Source organism: Lepisosteus platostomus, chromosome 11, assembly GCF_059453375.1.
Source record: "Lepisosteus platostomus isolate fLepPlt1 chromosome 11, fLepPlt1.hap1, whole genome shotgun sequence".
In the NCBI taxonomy this organism is placed as follows: Eukaryota; Metazoa; Chordata; class Actinopteri; order Semionotiformes; family Lepisosteidae; genus Lepisosteus; species Lepisosteus platostomus.
In genome coordinates, this window is record NC_142621.1 from 34,027,667 (window position 1) to 34,048,133 (window position 20,467).

The 20,467-nt window shown below is 38.9% G+C and overlaps 1 protein-coding gene across 5 annotated transcripts; it reads left to right on the forward strand.

Annotated features, from left to right (window-relative positions):
• Window positions 1-539: 539 nt before the first annotated feature.
• Window positions 540-19,939, forward strand: slc16a5a (solute carrier family 16 member 5a). 5 transcript variants are annotated; one of them, XM_088599344.1, is made up of 7 exons: window positions 540-1,169; window positions 1,728-1,817; window positions 6,808-6,869; window positions 7,302-7,735; window positions 12,441-12,584; window positions 16,458-17,312; window positions 19,558-19,939. In XM_088599344.1, exons 4-7 carry the CDS (start codon window positions 7,354-7,356, stop codon window positions 19,797-19,799), a joined length of 1,623 nt encoding a protein of 540 aa, XP_088455470.1. In that variant the 5' UTR covers window positions 540-1,169; window positions 1,728-1,817; window positions 6,808-6,869; window positions 7,302-7,353; the 3' UTR covers window positions 19,800-19,939. The 5 variants fall into 5 exon arrangements, with proteins under 5 accessions (XP_088455470.1, XP_088455469.1, XP_088455474.1 ...); XM_088599343.1 differs by lacking the exon at window positions 540-1,169 and having other exon boundaries at window positions 1,698-1,817; XM_088599347.1 differs by lacking the exons at window positions 540-1,169; window positions 1,728-1,817 and adding an exon at window positions 4,554-5,127.
• Window positions 19,940-20,467: the final 528 nt, after the last annotated feature.

The window sequence follows — 20,467 nt, forward strand, 5'->3', positions numbered from 1 at the left end:
GCACACCCTCCTGCACCTTGCTGTATAAAGCCTCCATATCTGTATTACATTATGAGAATTGGAAATATGCAACCTATTCTACTGTATGTGTGATTGCACCAGTGCATTGTATTAACGTATAGTATACAGTTTTAGTATAACTTGATACGTTGAAATCTGTTTACACACTCGACTGCATACCACTGGGGTATGACTTGAGTCAGCCATGGTATTGTGGTTCTGACACAGAGCAGAGAACCCTAAAACTTCCTGAATGTGTGATTCCTTGCAGCATTGTCAGGAAGAACCACATTGCTCTCAGGATAAATCCAGACACTACGTGCTCACGGGGTGTCAGATGGCACCCCAAAAAAGGAACCATGACTTACACCTCATTTTGTGTGCAAAAGTGCTTATTTTTTGTCAATATTTTATTTTATTTTAGCCTTTGCTTACAGGTCACCTTAACAAGTAAACTATCCACTTGACAGGTCTTTTTATTTTCTGAGGTTTATTAATTTAACTTTAGAGAGGCCATTTGGTTAATGAGCTAATACCCCTAAATTTAAGAACACTGCCATGGCATCATTGATAACCATGTATTCAGGACCTCGGTCAGAATCTCAAGTCGCCATACTTGGTATGGCCCTATTCTGGCCCTTAGAGTGCTACGGCTACATGGATAATTTATAATATCTGATGGATTCTGCCTGCAAGTTTGTAATGCTGCAGTTTGAACTGATGTCCTAAGTCCAGAACCTGTTGCTTTATGTGTATTGTACAGTAGAGAACAGAGGTACAATCAGTCTGTAGTTTGACTTAGTTTGATTAAAATAATGGTCTACAAACAGTTGTAAATGGCAGTGTGCCACAGGACTCTTAGTACTGCAAGGTACTTTATTTAATTCGTTTAAATTTAAATTGTTCATTGAAACAATAGACCTTTGTAAGAGCAGGTCTGAGATCCAGTGTCTGACAACAGTTTTGGACTAATAACAGGATCAAGGTCTGTGGAACTATAGCTGGTTCACATTCATTTAATCCATCTGTGTGCAATAGTTATAATCTCTTGGCATTTTTTCAACTTTTATTATTTTTATTATATGCTTAGAATCTGCAGGTCAGCAAATTCGTATTTCCATCTTTTGTTCTTGACCGACTTGCAACTTTATTCCGTCAAACCTACTAAGGTTGGTTTTTGTTCTGTTACTCAAAGCATATTCATGTTTTGATGTGGAGCTTTCGCGGTCACGAAACAATTGAATATGTGGAGTGGCTTCCTAAATTATTCACTGCCCAGTGAATTCTAAAAATGTAATAATCCGAAATAGCGGAATGTTATCAGTTGATTTGATTTTGTAAGGTTTTATGTCAAGGAAGACTTGGAGGTGTAACTAAACGTGAGCATTGTGTTTGTTAAATTATTTATGACAAATATGCTTCAGCCTTGTGCAATTCGATTAAGATTAAACGTTATCCAATTTATAAATCGTTCTATCTTGTTTGTGTTCCTATTTCACTGAGGGTATAAATAAATGTGGAGGGCGCCGTAATTTGTTGTTACTAAAATATACCCCATCCACCCAATAAAAAAGTTCTGCTAAGTCTCAATTTCACACTTTCTCTTTTTGTGAAGGTACTTTATCAACTTGTGCTATTTAACTGCTTTTTTTAAAAAAAGTTTCCAAAACCAAGCCTAGTTAATCTACAGTACATCTGTTTGCTCACATCCTGTCTCCTCCCCTAAGGAACTGTGTAAGACTGCTTAAGTGCTTCTGCGTTTCTGTTTGCCGGAGTTGTGTTAATGGATGTTTGCGAACCTACCCAGATAGATGAAGGTGAGCACTTTCTCCTGTATACTTTTTTAGTGTAATTGCAGAATGAGGTGGCTTATTAGTCTTTTTAGTTATTAGTTATTATTGAGTGCGAGACTGCTGTCATTTACGATGCACAGGTCGACTGACTCTTAAAACCCATTTTTATGTATTTTAAAAACAAGTGTGATTTCACTTCGTTTATTTGGTTACTGAAACTGGAACTCGCTCGCAAGAATGCATCATCCATACTTGCATTCAAAGCTTTTAAGTTTTTTAAGTTTTCAAATAAAAAAAGGGCTCTGAGAGAACGGCTTTTAAAATTTTGTTTAAACTTACTGTCATAGTGAAACAGTATACAAAATACATCACAGTGTTTTGTAAATGGGACTCAGCAGAGACTAGAACTAAGCAGTGCAAAGTAAGAATAGTTCCAATGTTAGCCTGTTAATCAGCTTAAATAAAAGGCTATTTGTAGGGATGATTTATTTTCTAAATATACGTATTCACGTAATAATTACATGAATAGTATTGGCCGTTTGTATTCCCAAATAGCAGCATTATATTATATAATTATGTATCAATCATTATATAAATCTCAAAATTAACAATTTCTTGTTTGTTGCTGATCTGCATTTTCAAAGTTGTGCCAGAGATCCCACCACACTGCAGGAGCTTCAGCTAAAGCAGTGGGGTTTAATTCAGGAGCGCCACGTACATCCGCTTCAAGTACACTGGCACTTACAATGTCAAAAGGCTGCACAGCGATACTTTGTAAGACGTAACTAGCTAATAAACGGAGGATTCTTAATTATCAGCCTGTTTTTGCTTTTTTTTATTGTACCCGTCAACAAGGTTAATCCATTTAATATCATGTCAAATCCTACCGCAATGTGCTTTGCTTTGATTATTTTTACCACTGGTTTACTGAATGTAACTTTGGATTTACCGTTAATATATCACAGTAAGCCTTTATAAGGAGAGAGCTATAGCAGAACGCCATGCTATTCTTTCTGGAGATATTTCCACTCCATTTTCTCAAAACTTTCATAAGCTGTCCTCTTTCTGAAACAAATAGAAATGACGGCCATTAATCTTGAACAGTTGGAGCTAGCATTGTTAGATATTCTGCATTCCCTAGAAAGAAGCTCAGAGCAAAAGTAAAAGCACAGAACAGCTCTGCCTCTGGACAGGTATGTAGTCATTCACATGAGGAGAGGTATAGAAATGGTCAAGTAAGAGTAGCCAGTCAAACCCAGCCATGTGTCTTTGGGATATTGAGAAAATTGAGGAAAAACCACATGAACACGGGGAGAATAAGCAGATTGCACAAAGACAGATACCTGACCCACAAAATCAACCCCTGGCAAATCATAAATCTAATAAAGTAACTAAGAGCTGTACTGGCATAGCTAAACACATTGAGGACTTCAGAGTCAGGGTAGGACGGTCCTGCTTTTGTCAGTACTGCCCAGTAAACATTGCTGTGCTTAGTTTGTTCCATAAACAGCTCTAAACCATTTCAGCAGAAACACATTAAAACAGCAGTTCAATAAAGCATTATTCTGCCAGATGACAACCCTGGTGACTCCTAGACCTTGTGAGAATCTGCATTCTTGTAAATCTTCTTGTCTATTAGGCTGCAAATCCAGAATATCCAGACAGTCAGCTCACAATTATCTTTTAATTTACTAAACATTTTAGACACAAATGAACTGAAAACATGGGGCACAGTGGTGTGACACTAAGTATTGTTGCCTGACAGTTTTTGAGTCCTGAGGTTGATTCTGAACGGGGATGCCTTCTGCTTGGGGTTTGTACATTCTTGTGTTTTTCTGTATTTTTCCTCCAAAACCCTCCCACGTTACAAGGACCCCTGGCAAGGTGAAGTGATCGTAATGAATGGTTCTTGTGTACAGTATGTGTCCCCTGCAGTACCCTTAGGCCCTATCATTCCAGCCTTGTACTCTGTGTTTCCAGGTTTAGTTACAAACTGAAAACAGAATAAAGCTTCGGTGCCCTTACATATTCTACTTACATCCTATGCGTCCCATAACTTTTACCAGCACATATTTGCTTAGGTTTGTATTACACTTGTTCTTAACATACTGTACACTTCCTAGTTTGGCTGGACTCCTTCCCCAAACCATTTCCTGCAGCTCAGACTTTGAGGCTTTTTCACTCAGTGCGTTTCTGAAGGGGAAGAGAAGGTTGCTGAAACAACCCTGTTACACACTGTAGCGGGGACTGCCTGCACCTGGGAGTTGGCAGTGCTTTCTGGAATTCTGTGCTGTGTGTTATGTATTATTTTGCTGACTGAGACACGTTTCTCTAACTTGACCCACAGCAGTTTGAATCAGTGAGTTATGGCCCCTAATGGCTTGTGATGTGAAGGAGACTTCAGGTGTTGCACCATAAAACTGCCGAGTTACCTGCCCAGTCTATTCATGTGATCTAAACCTATTGAATTTTAATGTACAGGCAAGTGAATAGGACAGGGGAGGAGTTTTGCATTGTAGACCGCATTTGTCTTTTGTGGCAGTCTCCTTTTTTTTTACCTGAAGCTGTAAAATGATGCCCACAGTGAGGAGGCACAACCTTTGAAATGTAACATTCCACACAGATTATATGCAGGTGCGATATCAGATGAGGCAGGGATTGGTGCCCGCTTGTGCCAAGCTACAGAACGTCTTGTATGGATGTCCAAGCTCAAAAGTGATTCCCAAATAAGACAGTACATCCAAAGAGTAAGGAAGTAAAAAATAAGTAAGACTTCAGCTTCCAATAAGGATACTCGGACAGCTGCAGACACTTCGAAGGGCCAGAGTCTGTGGATCTACAGTATAGATGGCTTATAGTCGGTTTTCACAGCATTGCTAGAAGTCAGACAAAGGCGTCCCATTTCACTTTCTCAAAGTGAATGCTGAGTGGATTTTTCTGTTGAAGTGAAAATTGACCGATGTGATGTTTGTCAAATACAGCTGTCTATCCTTGAATTAGCGGAGTGCGCGCAGTCAGCTATGGTACTAGGCGTTGCATAACACACCAAGAGGTACTGGTGCTTAAAATGAGTAAGACTGACGTCCACAGTATTTTACTGTTATTTTTTCCGAATAATTAATTATTGTTGGGGGGTTTTCGTTTATAACTAAATTGTTTAAAACAATTCGCTACACGTCCACTGGCGACAGCCCCCAGGTACAGTGCAGTAAAATCGTTTCCACGGAAACCGGAGACAAAAGAGAAAGATTGGTGAGAAAAGGGAAACATAATTCGTCATTATCTCATACAATTAAAAGAAACTATAGTATACTTACATTTGCAGATAGTTGTGGTAAGTTTATTTTTTGAATTTTAGATTTTGGTACAATGTGTTCCCTTTTCAAGAGGGACATATTTCAATATGGTATAGTAGTGGTTATTTTTTCGCAGTCAGAAAAGACAGCATAAAGAAATGTGGTGAAATGTATTGCTTTTTCTTGTAATCAAAATACAGTATGATTGTTTTAACAAAACGGAACTAATTGTGAAGGCACCTGCTATTTTCGTAATATTATACTGTATATCACTTCTTTTAATTATAATAAGAAATATATAAACGTTGAGAAAATTAAGACTACGGTATTTTTAATTCTTTGAATTGAGTACGCGTGGTTCAAAATGTGCGTGGGTAAAATCAACTTTTACGTTTGTTCTGCCGAAATCAACCTGTAGTGTCAATCGAAAATTAGTTTTCCTCCATCATTTGAAAGGTGTTTTTCTAGTACACGAGACTGTTCGCATGCTGGAATATGATCTGTCTTTATCAAGTATACAGTACGTACCAGAAGGTAAAAAGTTGATGTGACGTTTTACAAACTAGCACGATCTCTAACTGGACCAGAAAATGGATGGATAAAAGAAAACATATACAACATATTAGCCAGTTATGTTGAATTTCTAGTACATTCTAAGATGCTATTAATTTGGGTTACATTTTTTTTATTTTTTGCCAACCGAGAGTGATAAATCGGATGAAAGAGTGTTGACACTTGTAAGAGCAATGCATATTATCTATCAAAATTAAACGCAGCTTGCACTGTTGCACAAATTGGAACTCGGGTGAAATTAGCAAAACGGTTATAAGGGGATTTGATTTACAAAGGCGTGTGCGGCTATACTCAGAAGAATGCAAACTGTTCACTAAGCAGGGTTCTTTAAAGATGGGATGGTTACTTGGGAGCATGTTTCAGAGAGACTGCCATCCTTCATACCGCGATGAAGGCAGGCAGCGCTTTAGGTGAAAACTGACAACAGCTGCAGGGCTTCAGAATGGCCGGAGACCCGCTTCCTCTGATCTGCCTGTCCTTCATTGGTGCTGAGTCACCGGAGGATGACGCAATGCCAACCCCGTATTAGTGGCACAAGAGCGAAAAAAGATTGTCATAAAGAAGGCTGAAAAGGCAGAGGGGATTCGGTGAGATAACAGTTTAACCCAAACAGTGCTTTATCAGCAACGTCTTTAAAAGCTACTGTATACATCAATTTCAAATAAGTTATGATTGAATAGAAAACAGATGCTAGTAGTTACTGAAAAGACTACCTACAGTACAATGTTAGCATGTTTAATTTGTAACTGATTTCTAAACTGCTATATAAAAGTTTAGAAATCAGCATTGGGTTGGTGTGAATAGATTCATGGTATTCAGTCGGCGATAAAATAAATGTACTGTAATAATACTTTGCATTACTAAATTTAGAACAAATGGCTCATTAAATTGTTAAACGTTTCTACCTGTTTGACCGATCCTGTAGGATTAATTCTATAAAACGTCCTTTGTTTCTTCTCTTCTGGTGTTTATTACATTAAGAACTAAATTTATAGAAGGAAAAGCTGTAGACCAGTTTCTGTGTGAAAGAAGACTCTGGTTCTGTTTACTGTGTTTGGTAAACAAGATGATTGTTTTGTAAACATGCAGTTAAATGTTCAGGAAACCAGCTGTTTGATTTGTGGGTTGTTTTCTTTCTTTTATAGGTTCTGTCAAGCCATGTGTAAAGGTACTGCTGACAGACAATCTACAGATGCTTCAATTTGAGGTGACTGAAGCATTTTAAGGATGTTTTTTTACTGATTAGGGTTTTGGCACCTATTTAATGTTGCTTAAGAGTATTAAGTATGCTCTTTCACAAAAGGTTAAACCCATAATCTGTCTGTTGTGGCACAGGAGAAACAGTCAAAGATAAATTTGAGCCCCCTTAAGTGTAAAGTGGTTATGGGGTTGAAGAAAAATACTCAATCTAAAACATCAAAACATCAACGAACAAATTAATATACACTGGAATATAAAGTGTTTAGCTGTATTTATGAGAACATTTTATCCATTATAATCTTGATTGTGCTGCTTGGTGCAGAAAATGCATATAGAACATGGCTTTCAGGAAACAGTAGATAGCATTGTTTATTTAAGGCGTCTGTCATGTGGATTCAGAAGCAGGTTTGTTGTAACAGTAATGTCTCCTTTTCTTTAGACAAACCAGGGGACTGACGGAAAGTGGAGCACTGGACAGACAGGACCCGGAAATGACCGAAGAGCACTTAACCCCTGCAGGGGCTGGCTCACCTGATGAGGGTCAGAATGGAGCTATCCGCAGTCGGACACCCACCCTGCATGCCCTGCAGCCGGACAGGACTTCTAAAGCTAATGAGTGCAGTTCTGAGTCAGAGTGTCAGATCTTCACAGCAAGAGAACAGAGTGACCCTGTTGTGGAGAGACAGCCAGCTGCTCCAGATGGGGGTTGGGGCTGGGTGGTGCTCGTTGCCACAATTCTGGTTCTGGCATTGACCCTCGCTTTCCCTTCCTGCATTGGGATCTTTTACACTGACCTGCAGACTGAGTTTGAGGCCACCAACAGCGAGACCTCATGGGTGCCTTCCATAATGACAGCCGTGCTGCATGCAGGAGGTAGGTGGTCAGTGAGAATGTAGGTCACTGGGTTTCTCTTTCTAAGGACTTGAAGAAGGGCCATGAGCCCTCCAATGTACTTACAATTAATGATGTTATGAAATATTGCTGCATTGAATGTAATCATGTGGTCCTACAATTTCTTGAAATAATGTGTCTGGGTTTTTCTTCCTTTCTGTTGTTCACATCCTGGTTGGTTTTAAAATCAAGAAATCCATTGCAGTAAGTTTCAAGGAGTTAGCTTGCATTCGTGAATGAGATTACCTGGAAACTGCCACAGGTTGCTACAAGTTGGCAACAGCTGTGTGCACTATCACCACAATAAAAACTGGTAGATCTTACATGTCTCTTTGTTTACTTGAGATGGTAATAAAGAGGAGAGACGTATTTATATTTAGTTACCACAATATGTCACATTTTTTGGAGTCTTGTTATTTGATCTTTATGGTATTTGGCTCATAACTGAAAAAGGTTGAGAAAACCAGTGACTATTAAGACAGTAAAGTAAATTTAATTTAGAATTAAAGAAGGTTACAAATGAGAAGAGAGTATCCCACCTTGATCATGTGATTGCTAGTGGTTTATAGTAGCTTATGACCCTTTGTGTGAAGAAGTGATTCCTGATTTCCATCCCAAATGCACCCTCTCCAATCTCTTAGTTTACTTTCATTATGCGGTCCTTGTTTCACTGTTGGTCCTAATATAGTCCTCTGTGTTGACTTTGTGAGCACTTTTCAGGATTTTAAATACTTGTATCAGTTCCTCATATAATCGGATCAGATAAGACAATAATGCAGGAAACCTTTGTTTGACTACCCTTCAGTCTAGTAGCTGCTGGGAGAATATGGAGTTTTCTTGTCACTATTGTTCTTGTTCTTGTGTGCTGCTGTCAAGTTGGAGTACTCAAGTGAGGTGGAAGCCCACAGCAACTTTGACAAATGGTAAATATTACTGTTTTGTGTGACTCAATGTACCTGTTACTTTCAGAAATGAGAAGTTATTCCCTTTTATTCTAAATACAAGAAGATGTCTTTTACCTTACAAGTTTGACATTTTTCCTGTGTTGATTTTGGATTTGATGTGTTTTTTATTATTGTTCTGAGGCAAGACATCGTGAAATATGTGGAAACCTTGTTTTATCAGCTCCCTTAATTATTATTTGCAGTTATCACTATTATTGCAATTATTTGTATTATTATTATTTGCAGTCAGTCTGTGAAGATGTTTTTTTCCAATAAGAACTTGGTTTGGCCTCCTTTCATCAATGACTAAGGGGGTTCTCTTGCTCCTTCAAACACTTTTTAATTAGCAGGCTAACTGGCTTGAATTTCACTTTCAAAACCAAGCATGTCACAATTATTTTATTATAATGAGATATTGTGAGTGGGTTCTATAGACATAGTGATAATAATCTTCATTGTAAAGCCATTTTAACCAGCTTTTAATTATTCTGTGTACATGCTATAACCCAAAATATCTATTGTTTTTTTCTAAAAGCTGTGCAAGATATCTGGAGACATGATGCATCAGCATAAAATATTTGTATGCATATCAAAACCCAGGCACCACTGATTTTTTTCCTTATTAGAACGGAGAGAATATTTAAAGGTGTACAGATAGAAAATAAATGCCATAAACCTTAACTATGAAACATTTCATGCTTTTGTTTCGATGGAGAAGTAAAAAAAAATACAGACAGAGGCTTAAAGGAATCCTACCGATAGGCTGAAAAAAACTGAAATTTTTTAGTCATGAACAGAGATGACAGCAAGCGGACCTGGTCTATTCATCATGTTTTAACTGCTTTATCCAGTCCAGGGTCGCGGGGGAACCAGAGTCTGACCAGCAAGAGGCTCAAGGCAAGAGACACTATGTACGGGACAGGGCAGGCACACACAGATCAGGGCTCGTTTTCCCAGAAACCAATTAACCCATCTGTATATCTTTGGAATGTGTGAGAAAACTAGTTCATAACATCTATTCTTTAATTGTAGAGACTTTTTTGCTAGGAGTGCTAGACTCTCTTTGGTTAGAGTTAATAACAGTCTGTTATGTTTATCTCTTATGTTTTTTTTTCCATTTATACATTTATTCATATATTGAGAAAACATGGCTATATTGTTCTGCTTTGCTATCCTTCCACGTAGGTAGGAAATAGGATTACTCAATATATTTAGATAAGTTGAAACAGACCCTACTGTAAACTGTGGCGTCCACTCTGGGTGGAACATGATACACGGTTATCTTTTCTCCGTCAGAAGACTTGGCTCACCGTGTCAGATGTAGCATAGTCATTCTGATTAGAGAAATGTCGTTTGGCGTGCAATTGAGAATTCCTATTTAGTTCAGGGTCATGGTGGCCAAGAGCCTATCCTAGGAAACAGTGGGCGTAAGGTGGGACACATATTGGACAGGGTGCCAGTCTATTGCAGGGCACACAGCAGCGCAGCCCCAGCACTGCAAGGCAGCAGTGCTTATCACTGTGCTGCACAATCATGTGGCTATGAAGTGTAAATCCACATTGATTCAGTACCAGCCATGATCAAAACACTTTGTAGCTGAAAGGTGCTGTCTCCAAGATTTTTATAAAATAGTCTTTCTGTTGCCATTTTGAACACTGTGGCAGTGGTGAAGTCAATGTGGCAATATACAGTAGAGGATGTGTAAGATGGGTTTGAGAAGCTTAATAGAATTAACACTTCTTAAGCATGTCTTCTGCAGATTCTAGTTCCTGTGTGACACCAATGAAAGTAAATCTAAATAAAGTAGTTCACCTTAAAGAGAAGATAGGCTTAACTTTATTGTGTATTACAGGATGCAATATTAAAATCTCATTTAAGAGATGACTGTGCTTGACTACAGTATGTGCAATGTGTCCTTTTACACAGTAAACTCTTACTTGAAGTCTGAAGTGATAACATAAGTGTAGTGTTTGCACAGCTTGTAAATGCTGCACCTTTAAATTTGATAAGGCATAAAAAAGAAATAGCTGGGAGTGTCTCTGTGTCATTTTGTTTATTTTACTGTGCAGTGAAATTTTCATTGTTCAGGGACTTTAAACAGCACCACTCACATCGCCTCACAGTTGTCATTAGGAAGGTGATGTGGATATTTCCATAATCCTTATATGTGATGAAACGTTTGTTGTGAAGAAAAGTTAGAGTGGAACTGGCTGAGAAAATGACAGGGGTTCAGAATTCATTACAAAGCCTAATGTTTATGTTGCTTTGTTCTTCAGTTCTTTATGGATCAGTAGATTGTTTGTCATGTTTTGAGAAACTCTTAATTGATGTAGGAGACATGGGAAAATTGTGTGTTCTTACTGAAAGGATATACAAATGTAATGTTATTCATGGATGGGTATTTTAGAAGAGATTAAATGAGAAGGCTACCAGACATCTATCTTGATAGTGGGGCTGGTGTTAGGTCAGTCAAACTGTGATCTGTTTTTTCTTGCGTGTTTTTATTGAAACCAGCCAATCACAAGCAAACGTCTGCTCCTCAACTGTGCTCTGTTCGGCTTTAGTTCAGCTCTAGGATATTGACGTTTGTTAGACTGTGTGACTGGTAACTTTGTTAATCTCTGCGTGGCATGATTCTACCAGAATCTGTCTCCCTCTGTCACTGTTGTGCCAGCTTGTGTTTTTAAAAACTGAAAATGTTAATAATAATAATAATAATAATAATAATAATAATAATAATAATAATAATAATAGCTTACACTTATATAGCGCTTTTCTGGACACTCCACTCAAAGCGCTTTACAGGTAATGGGGATTCCCCTCCACCACCACCAATGTGCAGCCCCACCTGGATGATGCGACGGCAGCCATTGTGCGCCAGAACGCTCACCACACATCAGCTATCAGTGGGGAGGAAAGCAGAGTAATGTAGCCAATTCATAGAGGGGGATTATTAGGAGGCCATGATTGGTAAGGGCCAATGGGAACTTTGGCCAGGATGCCGGGGTAACACGCCTACTCTTTTAGAGAAATGTCCTGGGATTTTTAATGACCACAGAGAGTCAGGACCTCGGTTTTACGTCTCATCCGAAGGATGGCGCCTGTTTACAGTATAGTGTCCCCGTCACTATACTGGGGCATTAGGACCCACATGGACCGCAGGGTGAGCTCCCCCTGCTGGCCTGGTGTTCAGAAATACTCTTACACAGTATGTTAAATCAGTGTATACTGTAAAAAGGAAGGTGAAACTGAGATGCATCCACTTGGAAGAAGTGTAAGCCCAGAGTAGAATTTAACCAGGACAGAAGGATTAACATCCTTATTCTTACGAACAGTACCATGGGACCTTAAACAACTCAGTTGATTTGACCTTGGTTTAATGCTGTAGGATGGCAATGCCTGCTACCCAGTTTCCCTGGTCACTATAATGAGGGCCTAAGTTTGCAAAGTGTGGTCCAAAGGAAGATTGCCATCTACTTATCTGTTAACAGTATCTACAGCAACCACTTGCTGTTTCTTCAGACATCTTCTGTTTCTGGCCAAACATATTAAAGTGAATGATTTCAAACAAGATTGTCCGTTATATAACTTTGTAACCTTGTAAAAAGTACCTGTGGGTAGTACCATTACCATCTGAAAAACTTGAAAAATGAGTGTGATGTGGTTTTTGCTCTTCATGAGTGCATTGTCTTCATGGTATATTTTCACCATGTATCTTCATGGTGTATTTTGTCTATTTCCAGGTCCACTCTGTAGTGTTCTGGTTGAGCACTATGGATGTCGTGTGACGGTTATGATTGGTGGGATTCTGAGTGGCTTTGGCATGGCGGCCAGCTGCTTCACACAGTCCATTGGCCAGCTCTACATCACAGCTGGGATCATCACAGGTTAGTAGGAAGGCTGTCTCAGGAGCACATCTCCTCAAGGAACTCCAGATTTTACTATTTAGTTGTGTTAAACATGGGGAGGTGTAGGATAGTGGGTTAGCCTTGGGACTCATAACTGACAGGTTGTGGGTTAAAGTCCCCACTGCTTTTTCTTACCTACTTTACTGTACTGGATCTTGTCTATCTGCTGTAAAAGTGGGAACCAACATTATTGGATTGAAATCCCTGTGATGGACTGGTGTCCCATTGTGGGGGGGGGTATCCACTTGTCCACTTAACACTATAGAAACCAGCCCTGACCCGTTAAAACCATACTACGTTTGTAACCTGGTATTAATATGGTTATGCAAGTACTTCATGTAAATGTGAGTTAAAGAACGTTTACTTTAAAAAATATGCAATTAAGTAAACGTTTCCATCTTATAAACTCCGTGAGTGAAAGTACAATCTGTACCATCTGTTAACAGTACTCCAGTATCAGAAGACAAACTTCAACCCATGGAAATCTTCTGTTTACCCTGAGCTTAACTTTTCAGTTACTTTTGTCAGTGGAATTATTATATTACAAACAACTATGCTTACATTTGAATCTCAAATCAAGAATTTAAATGATAGCCACAGTATTTATCCATAAATAAACTAATTAATCAAAACAAATTAATCAATTAAATCAAATGTTAAAAACAATAAATCCTGCTTTGAAATTGCTAGTAAATTCCCATTATAATGTAATGTAATAATAATAATGTAATGTTTCTTTATTAGCCCTATACAATTTCTTGCATTAGGAATTCGTCTTTTCACATACCCCAGCTTTTCTCCATGGAGACATAGACACACAGAAAGGGAGAGAAGCTTGGGGTCAGAGCGCAGGGTCTGCTATTGTACGGCGCCCCTGGAGCAGTTAGGGTTAAGGGCCTTGCTCAGGGACCCAACGGAGTAGGATTCCTCTGCCGGCCGCAGGATTTGAACCGGCAACCTTCCAGTCACAGGCGCAGATCCTTAGCCACAGAGCCACCGCTCCGCCCTAGTCTTCTGAACCACTGAATGCAACCTTCACATTTGAGCCAGAGTAAACTATAATAAACAATGAGTCAAATTACATCTTTGACGTCTTTGTTTTTCACACACTGAAGCATGCATCATTTTTATTACAGTTACTTTTGAACCTGCTTGTTCAACTTCAGTAGCAGCTGGTTTTTAAAAGTATCCTGCCTTGCTCTCCTTGGACTCAGTAAGATTCCAGTAACACTGAAGGGCCTCTAACAGGCAGCTGACGCAGGCATAGGAATGTTGACCCTGCTGTACACCTCCTTGATTGTAGGAAAGGACGTCAACAGGCCAAATAGTCTTCAAACTGTTTGGCACTTTCTTAAATATAAATTAAGAAGACTGCATGTCTTCAGTTTCAGCGGCTGCCTGGTTCAATCCAGAGCTGTACTATGAAATAGACAGTTTACATCCTTAATAAAAAGATGTATACAAGGTTGATGTTAAACAAATATGACAAGAAGAACATTAAGAATATTAAGAAACTAAAATAATTGCATTAAAATCATTGAATGCCATTAGCAATAAGCTTTCAGAGGCAGAAGGCTATATGAACTGCTATATGGAATGTTTATCGTAAATCAAATTTTGTCTATCTGCACATAAGGCATCATTTAACAACTTATAAACAAATCAGCTGCCATTTTAAATGTATACACACAATATCTAAATATTTCTCAGTGGACAAAGATGTCATCCAAGCTGTATTTAGACTCTAAAGTTAATAAATACATAATAATATTATAATCGTTTGCAAAGAAATGTACACAGCAAAAAAATGTTACATGCATTTTAATTTTGAAGGCTGCACACACATTCCTGTTGCCCCTCTCTCTTCTTCTTTCAGTATGACAATTTTCTGCACAGCCACGAACAGTTGTATCTTGTGTGGTTTGGCCAATGAACTGCAGCTAGCATTCTGCTTCCAGAATTTCAGCTGCAGTACTTGGTTATTCAGTTTTATTCCAAAGATCTTGGCATTACACAAAACTCTTCACTCATAGGACAAATTAGTGAAAACCTGAAAAGAATAGTAAAATAAACCAAATGAGTTAAGTGAAATTTGATTCAAATCAAGAAGAGTCTAAGGTAGAATGAAAAACAGAAAACACAGAGGCCCTACAGGACTATGAGTGAATACGACTGCATTAAATCAAGATCATGACTGCTTTGTCATAAATTATTTCATCCACCATTCATAAGAGTGGGAGTGTGATGTTCAACATGTTGACGAAATTTCACTTTGACCTTGCATTATCTGCCCTTCCTAAATTACCCTCTTGATTCAATTAATGACGCAATTGCTCACTTTTCCACCTGACCTTTGTAGTGGGGCTGGTGCAGAATGAGTGTGTGTTAGGCAGGTACACACAACAGAGATGTACAGATTGAAGTGGTTCCCCTTAGGTGTAATACTTTGGAGTGAAATGAGCTACACAACTGCAGGAATTTATTTATTTAATAACAAACATGAATGTATGTTCCCAGTCTTGTATTTTAATGTTGTTTAACAACAAATGATTCATGAATCTCTTCAATATATAGTATGTGTAATTTAAACCTTGTGTAGGTTAATATCTTATCAAGTACTTCAAGTACTTGATAGCAATAAGATTTCCTAATGTGCTTCCTCATATAGCCTGCATTATGTATAGCCTTGACAACTATAGTCTTTTAATCACTCATACAAATTAATAAGTCATTTGTGTAGAAACCAACAGTCCAGATAACCAAAGGTATTTGACTAGATAATAGTGATGCTACCTTGGAAAAACAACTTTACAGTGCAAACAATTTAGTTGGACCCGTTTTACAATTCAGGAGTGCCCAGAATGCAGGCTGTGTGAACTGAATCCAACACACGCTTTTACAATTGCCAATTTGTCACACAAAAAGCCATCACTAAGTCTCTTCTGTTTTAATGATAGGATTTGACAATGTATTGTTTTTCTAATGCTTGTAACATGGTTTGATAAAGATATACAGTACATACTGTTGTAATAATTAATTTTAATTAGACAATATTTAATGAACAAGTAAAGGTTTATTCCATGCTGAACACAAAGTTTCCTTTCTTCTATTTTCAGCATGGAATAAACCTTTACTTGTTCCTTATCAGCCTACACATGCTGATGCTGCTACCTGCTTGAAATATTTAATGAAGGTTATTACAGATTAATTCTTGCTCATAGTTTGCTAATTTGCATGCCAAAATTATTCAAGTGCAAAATGAACACAATCCATATCGCTGAAGAAGGTGAACCTGTAGAAACACTTATGTGGGTGATGTACAGTAAATACATGATACATTGTCCATAATTTACAATTGTCCGTTATCTATCACAAGTAACATACTACACACCCATGGTCTAGAGGTCTGGGGTGAGCAACAACAAATGGGCCTGGTACCAACAGAGGTTTTCATTTTCCTCTCCTTTGTACCATCTGGTCAACTGTTGCTGTACACTATTGTCAACTGCTGTATAATTCTGTAAAGTGCTCTGTGAGAAAATGTTGCAAATGGCACTAGAGCAAATATAGATGATTGATTGGTTGGTCGATTGGTTCATTGGTTGCTTCAGCTTTATATTTACTTTGGATTGAACTACAAAAGTATTACAAATGTTCTGTGTAGAGTACAGGATAGTAATGAGTCAAATCAGAACCTCGAATAAGAAGGTTTTTTTGCCACAAATCTTCATAGGTTAAGTTAAGTGATTGATAAAACACAAATTTCAGATGTCTTTGGATGTTAAATGCAGACAGAAGAATTAGAAAGATCTGTTTTAAGTGTTTACAAATATCCATCTCTTGTTGTTTCAGGTATGGGCTTCTGTCTCAGCTTTCAGCCAGCTGTCACTATCCTGGGCCACTACTTTGTACGGCGGAGAGCTTTTGCCAACGCCATGTCCTCCACTGGCACTGCCATTGGCCTGTCTGTATGGCCTCTGTTTGTACAGGTCCTGCTGAGCCACATGGGCTGGCGGGGTAGCTTCCTCATTCTGGGAGGAGTCTTGCTGAACTGCTGTGTGTGTGGAGCTGTGATGAGGCCGGTCACCCCCAGACAGGTGCAGAAGGGCAGAAGACTGGACCAGTCGCCAAGGGACATGCCTGGGCAAAAGGACACGAGTGAAAAAAAAATGGATCTAAACCAGATTTTAAACAGGAAATTCAAGGTCTTCCTATCTGCTTTGCAGAAACACATGGCCTTTGACCTCTTCTGTGCCAACAAGCGCTACCAAACATACACCATCGGCATCACCTGGATGATGCTGGGCTTCATTGTTCCTCTCATCTATGTGGTTCCTTATGCCACCAGCGAGGGAATGGAGCAGAGCAAGGCTGCCCTCCTGCTGGCGATCCTGGGCTTCATCAACATTTTCATGCGCCCTCTGGCTGGCCTCATCTTTGGCCTGAGCTACTTCTCTGGAAAACACATCTACATTTTCACTGCAGCAGTAGTGGTCAACGGTCTGAGCAACTGCATCTGCTGCATTTCAGCTGACTTCTTAGTGCTGGTGGCCTACTGCGTAGTGTATGGCCTGTCCATGAGCATCATCGGATCCATTCTTTTCACTGTGCTGATGGATATAGTGGAGATGAGGCGCTTCCCCAGTGCCCTAGGACTTCTCACCATCATGGAAAGTGTGACCCTCCTCATTGGGCCACCCCTGGCAGGTAACACCAGGAGTCCGAAACCGGGCTGTTTTTCAGCACCTTTAGTCACAGTCTCTTTAATATTTCTGAAATCCTGTTATTTACTGCAGTTTAATTTAATTCATATTTTTAAACTGTTCTAACGTGTGATGAATGCCAAAAGCATAACAATAGAATGAAGAAGTGAAATAAAAAAATAAGGAATGTTTTGTTATCAATTATTCTGTATCTATATACATATACTGTATTTAGACATTTATCTGAACAATCTTATTTCCCCTAGTGAGGTAAAAAATATTTTTGCCAAAACATAATGACATGGTGATATTTTAGAAGTAGAGATTAAACTTGAGTTTGCACCCAATCATTTGCATCTCTAATGAAGGCAATCTTATGCCCATTTACAAGAATTGATTGATGTCTCATGTGTTTTCATTGTGTTTAATTATGATTTGGCTTGGACATAAAAATAGGTTTAATGTGTAGTGCAGGACAGCACTGCAGGTCCTAATTATCACTTTGAAGACTAAGTTTCATGCAGTGTCAGTATTTTAAGGCATCTCAATAAAACTAGAATGTTAAAACTATCCTAACGACTCCCTGAAGATAATCATAAAAGCCACAGAGTAATTTAGAAGAGCTCCTCTCAAAAAAAGATATATTTTACATTTTCAGTCCTAAAGCTGATATGCTCTCTCATGAGCAACATTTAATTTTTTATTCAACAGTATCAGTTTTGACGAGGAAACATGTAACTATAAAGGGCATCTCAAAAGCATTTTCTCCCCTTCACAAATACAGAACGTACAGTCTGTGCCTTCTGATATATACAGTACATAAAGAAACTTGGAGGTTTAAGGAACATGTTAGGCAGGGCTGGTCAGACCATGGAGCCGTGGGAATGAAAATGACAATGCGGCCAATGTAATCACTCATATTGGCATTTTTATATATAAGAAACCCGTCAGATTATTTTTCTAGTAAAGTAGGAATTGAGTGGCATGATGGTGTGACAATTAGTGTTGCTACCTCACAGCTCTTGAGTACTAGATCTGGTCTTGGAATCAGGTTTCTTCTGTATTGGTTTTCCATGTTCTTCCTGTGTTTGAGTAGGTTTTCTCAAGATACCCCAATTTCCTCCCACCCTGAAATGATATACTGGCAAGTTTAATTGGGGTCAGTAGGTAGTCCTGGTGCACTGCCCATGCTGGCCTTCTGCCTCTAAGCTTCCAGGATACGTTCCTTGCTAGAAGTAAAAATATTTTTTGATATTGGATGAATAAATAAAGAATGAATGTAAAAACGTAATTTAGTCATTCATTTAGATAATAGTCATGTGAGCTTATAACCATTTCCTTTCTGCCACAGTTCAGGAATTGATTGTCTTCCGTGAATCTGAATGTAACCGATAATAATACCAATATAGACTCCATACATTCTCTGACAGATTGAGCAGGTTTTGTCTTTGGGAATATTTGGTGATGTACTGCCCCACTTGATCATAAGTAACGCTCTTATGATACTTTTGAGATGTTACCTATATATTCTTCCAACTCCCGTTTCAGTCAAGAACCATGATCTCCCAGGATACTGATGTTACATTTTTTATGTTTGCTCTTATCATATCTTTGAAATGTTTCTTCCATCCTCTGCTCTGATTACGTTGACTAATTTGGGAGAAGAGGACATTTATTGTGAGGCTGGAGAGGCTAAGTAGAGGGGATGATTTCGCTTGCAGTATTTTTACAGTAATTGACAGGCTATGCCAGTCATAGTTCATGACCATCTAAACCCATAATGCAATTTTGGAAGAATGTCTTCCGCAACAGGAATGGGACTTATACTTTCTGTACTGCTCTTACCTGTGATAGTCAGCAGAGATATCCTTAAGTGATTTAAGTTATGTTTTGTATTGGGACATTCCTTCAAGCTTTAGAATGAATTTTGTCACTCTTTTCTAACTGAATCTAGAGCAGCAATATAGTTTTGGTTAAGTAACAAAAATTGGACTTAGTAACTTAAGTGAGGTGTTACACGTGCATTGCATTCCTTGATTTATATTAAACTTTTACATTTAATTATATATCCCTACATTGTTTGATTTATTGCTTCCCCAATCCCACATTATATATCCCAACTATATATACTGTATATAAACCATAGTGTATGTATAACATTATACATAGTGCCAGCATGTCCTTTTTAAAAATAGCATCTTCAAGCTCATTGTTTACTCCAGACTAAATACACTGTTTGCTTTTCATAGGCTACCTGGTGGACAGGACCCAGAAGTACACCTATGTGTTCTACGCATCCAGTGCTGCAGTGGTGTCGGCTGGACTGTTCCTCTGGGTCTCTGCCTGGCTGCTGGATCGGGAGGAAGGGAGGGTGAAAGACCATGAGAAATGCTCTGACCCACTTTCTTCAGATTGTAGATACACTGGTATGGAGCGACGCACGTCCTGCAAGCAGAACAGCACAGAGATGGTATACATCACCAGTGTTTGAGAGGTCTCTCCGTTTGCTATTTAGAAGGATCCCCTTCTTGTAGGTACATGACCTGGGATAAAAGTGCCTCTTGAGAACATTTTTCTAGATATTTTTATTTCTGTATTAAAATCCTTCAAAGCAATGAGGCAAGCAAATTGCTACTACTGTTGCCTTGTTGAAGCAATTGTTTTTTCATATGGTACTTCATTTCAGATATACCTATAAGCCTTCTATAATATTTGAGCACACAACTATTACAATGTCTAAGTTTCTTTTCTACCAGTTAACAGATATAAACAGCCAGCAGCCATATCACCCTGCAACTCACAACTGGCAACCCACTGAAGCTAAGCAGGTGTGAGCCTGGTCAGTACCTGGATGGGAGACCTCCTGGGAAAAACTAAGGTTGCTGCTGGAAGAGGTGTTAGTGGGGCCAGCAGGGGGTGCTCACCCTGTGGTCCACTTGGGTCCTAATGCCCCAGTATAGTGATGGGGACACTATACTGTAAACAGGTGCCGTCCTTCGGATGAGACGTAAAACCGAGGTCCTGACTCTCTGTGGTCATTAAAAATCCCAGGGCGTTTCTCGAAAAGAGTAGGGGTGTAACCCCGGCGTCCTGGCCAAATTTCCCATTGGCCTTAACCAATCATGGCCTCCTAATAATCCCCATCTATGAATTGGCTTC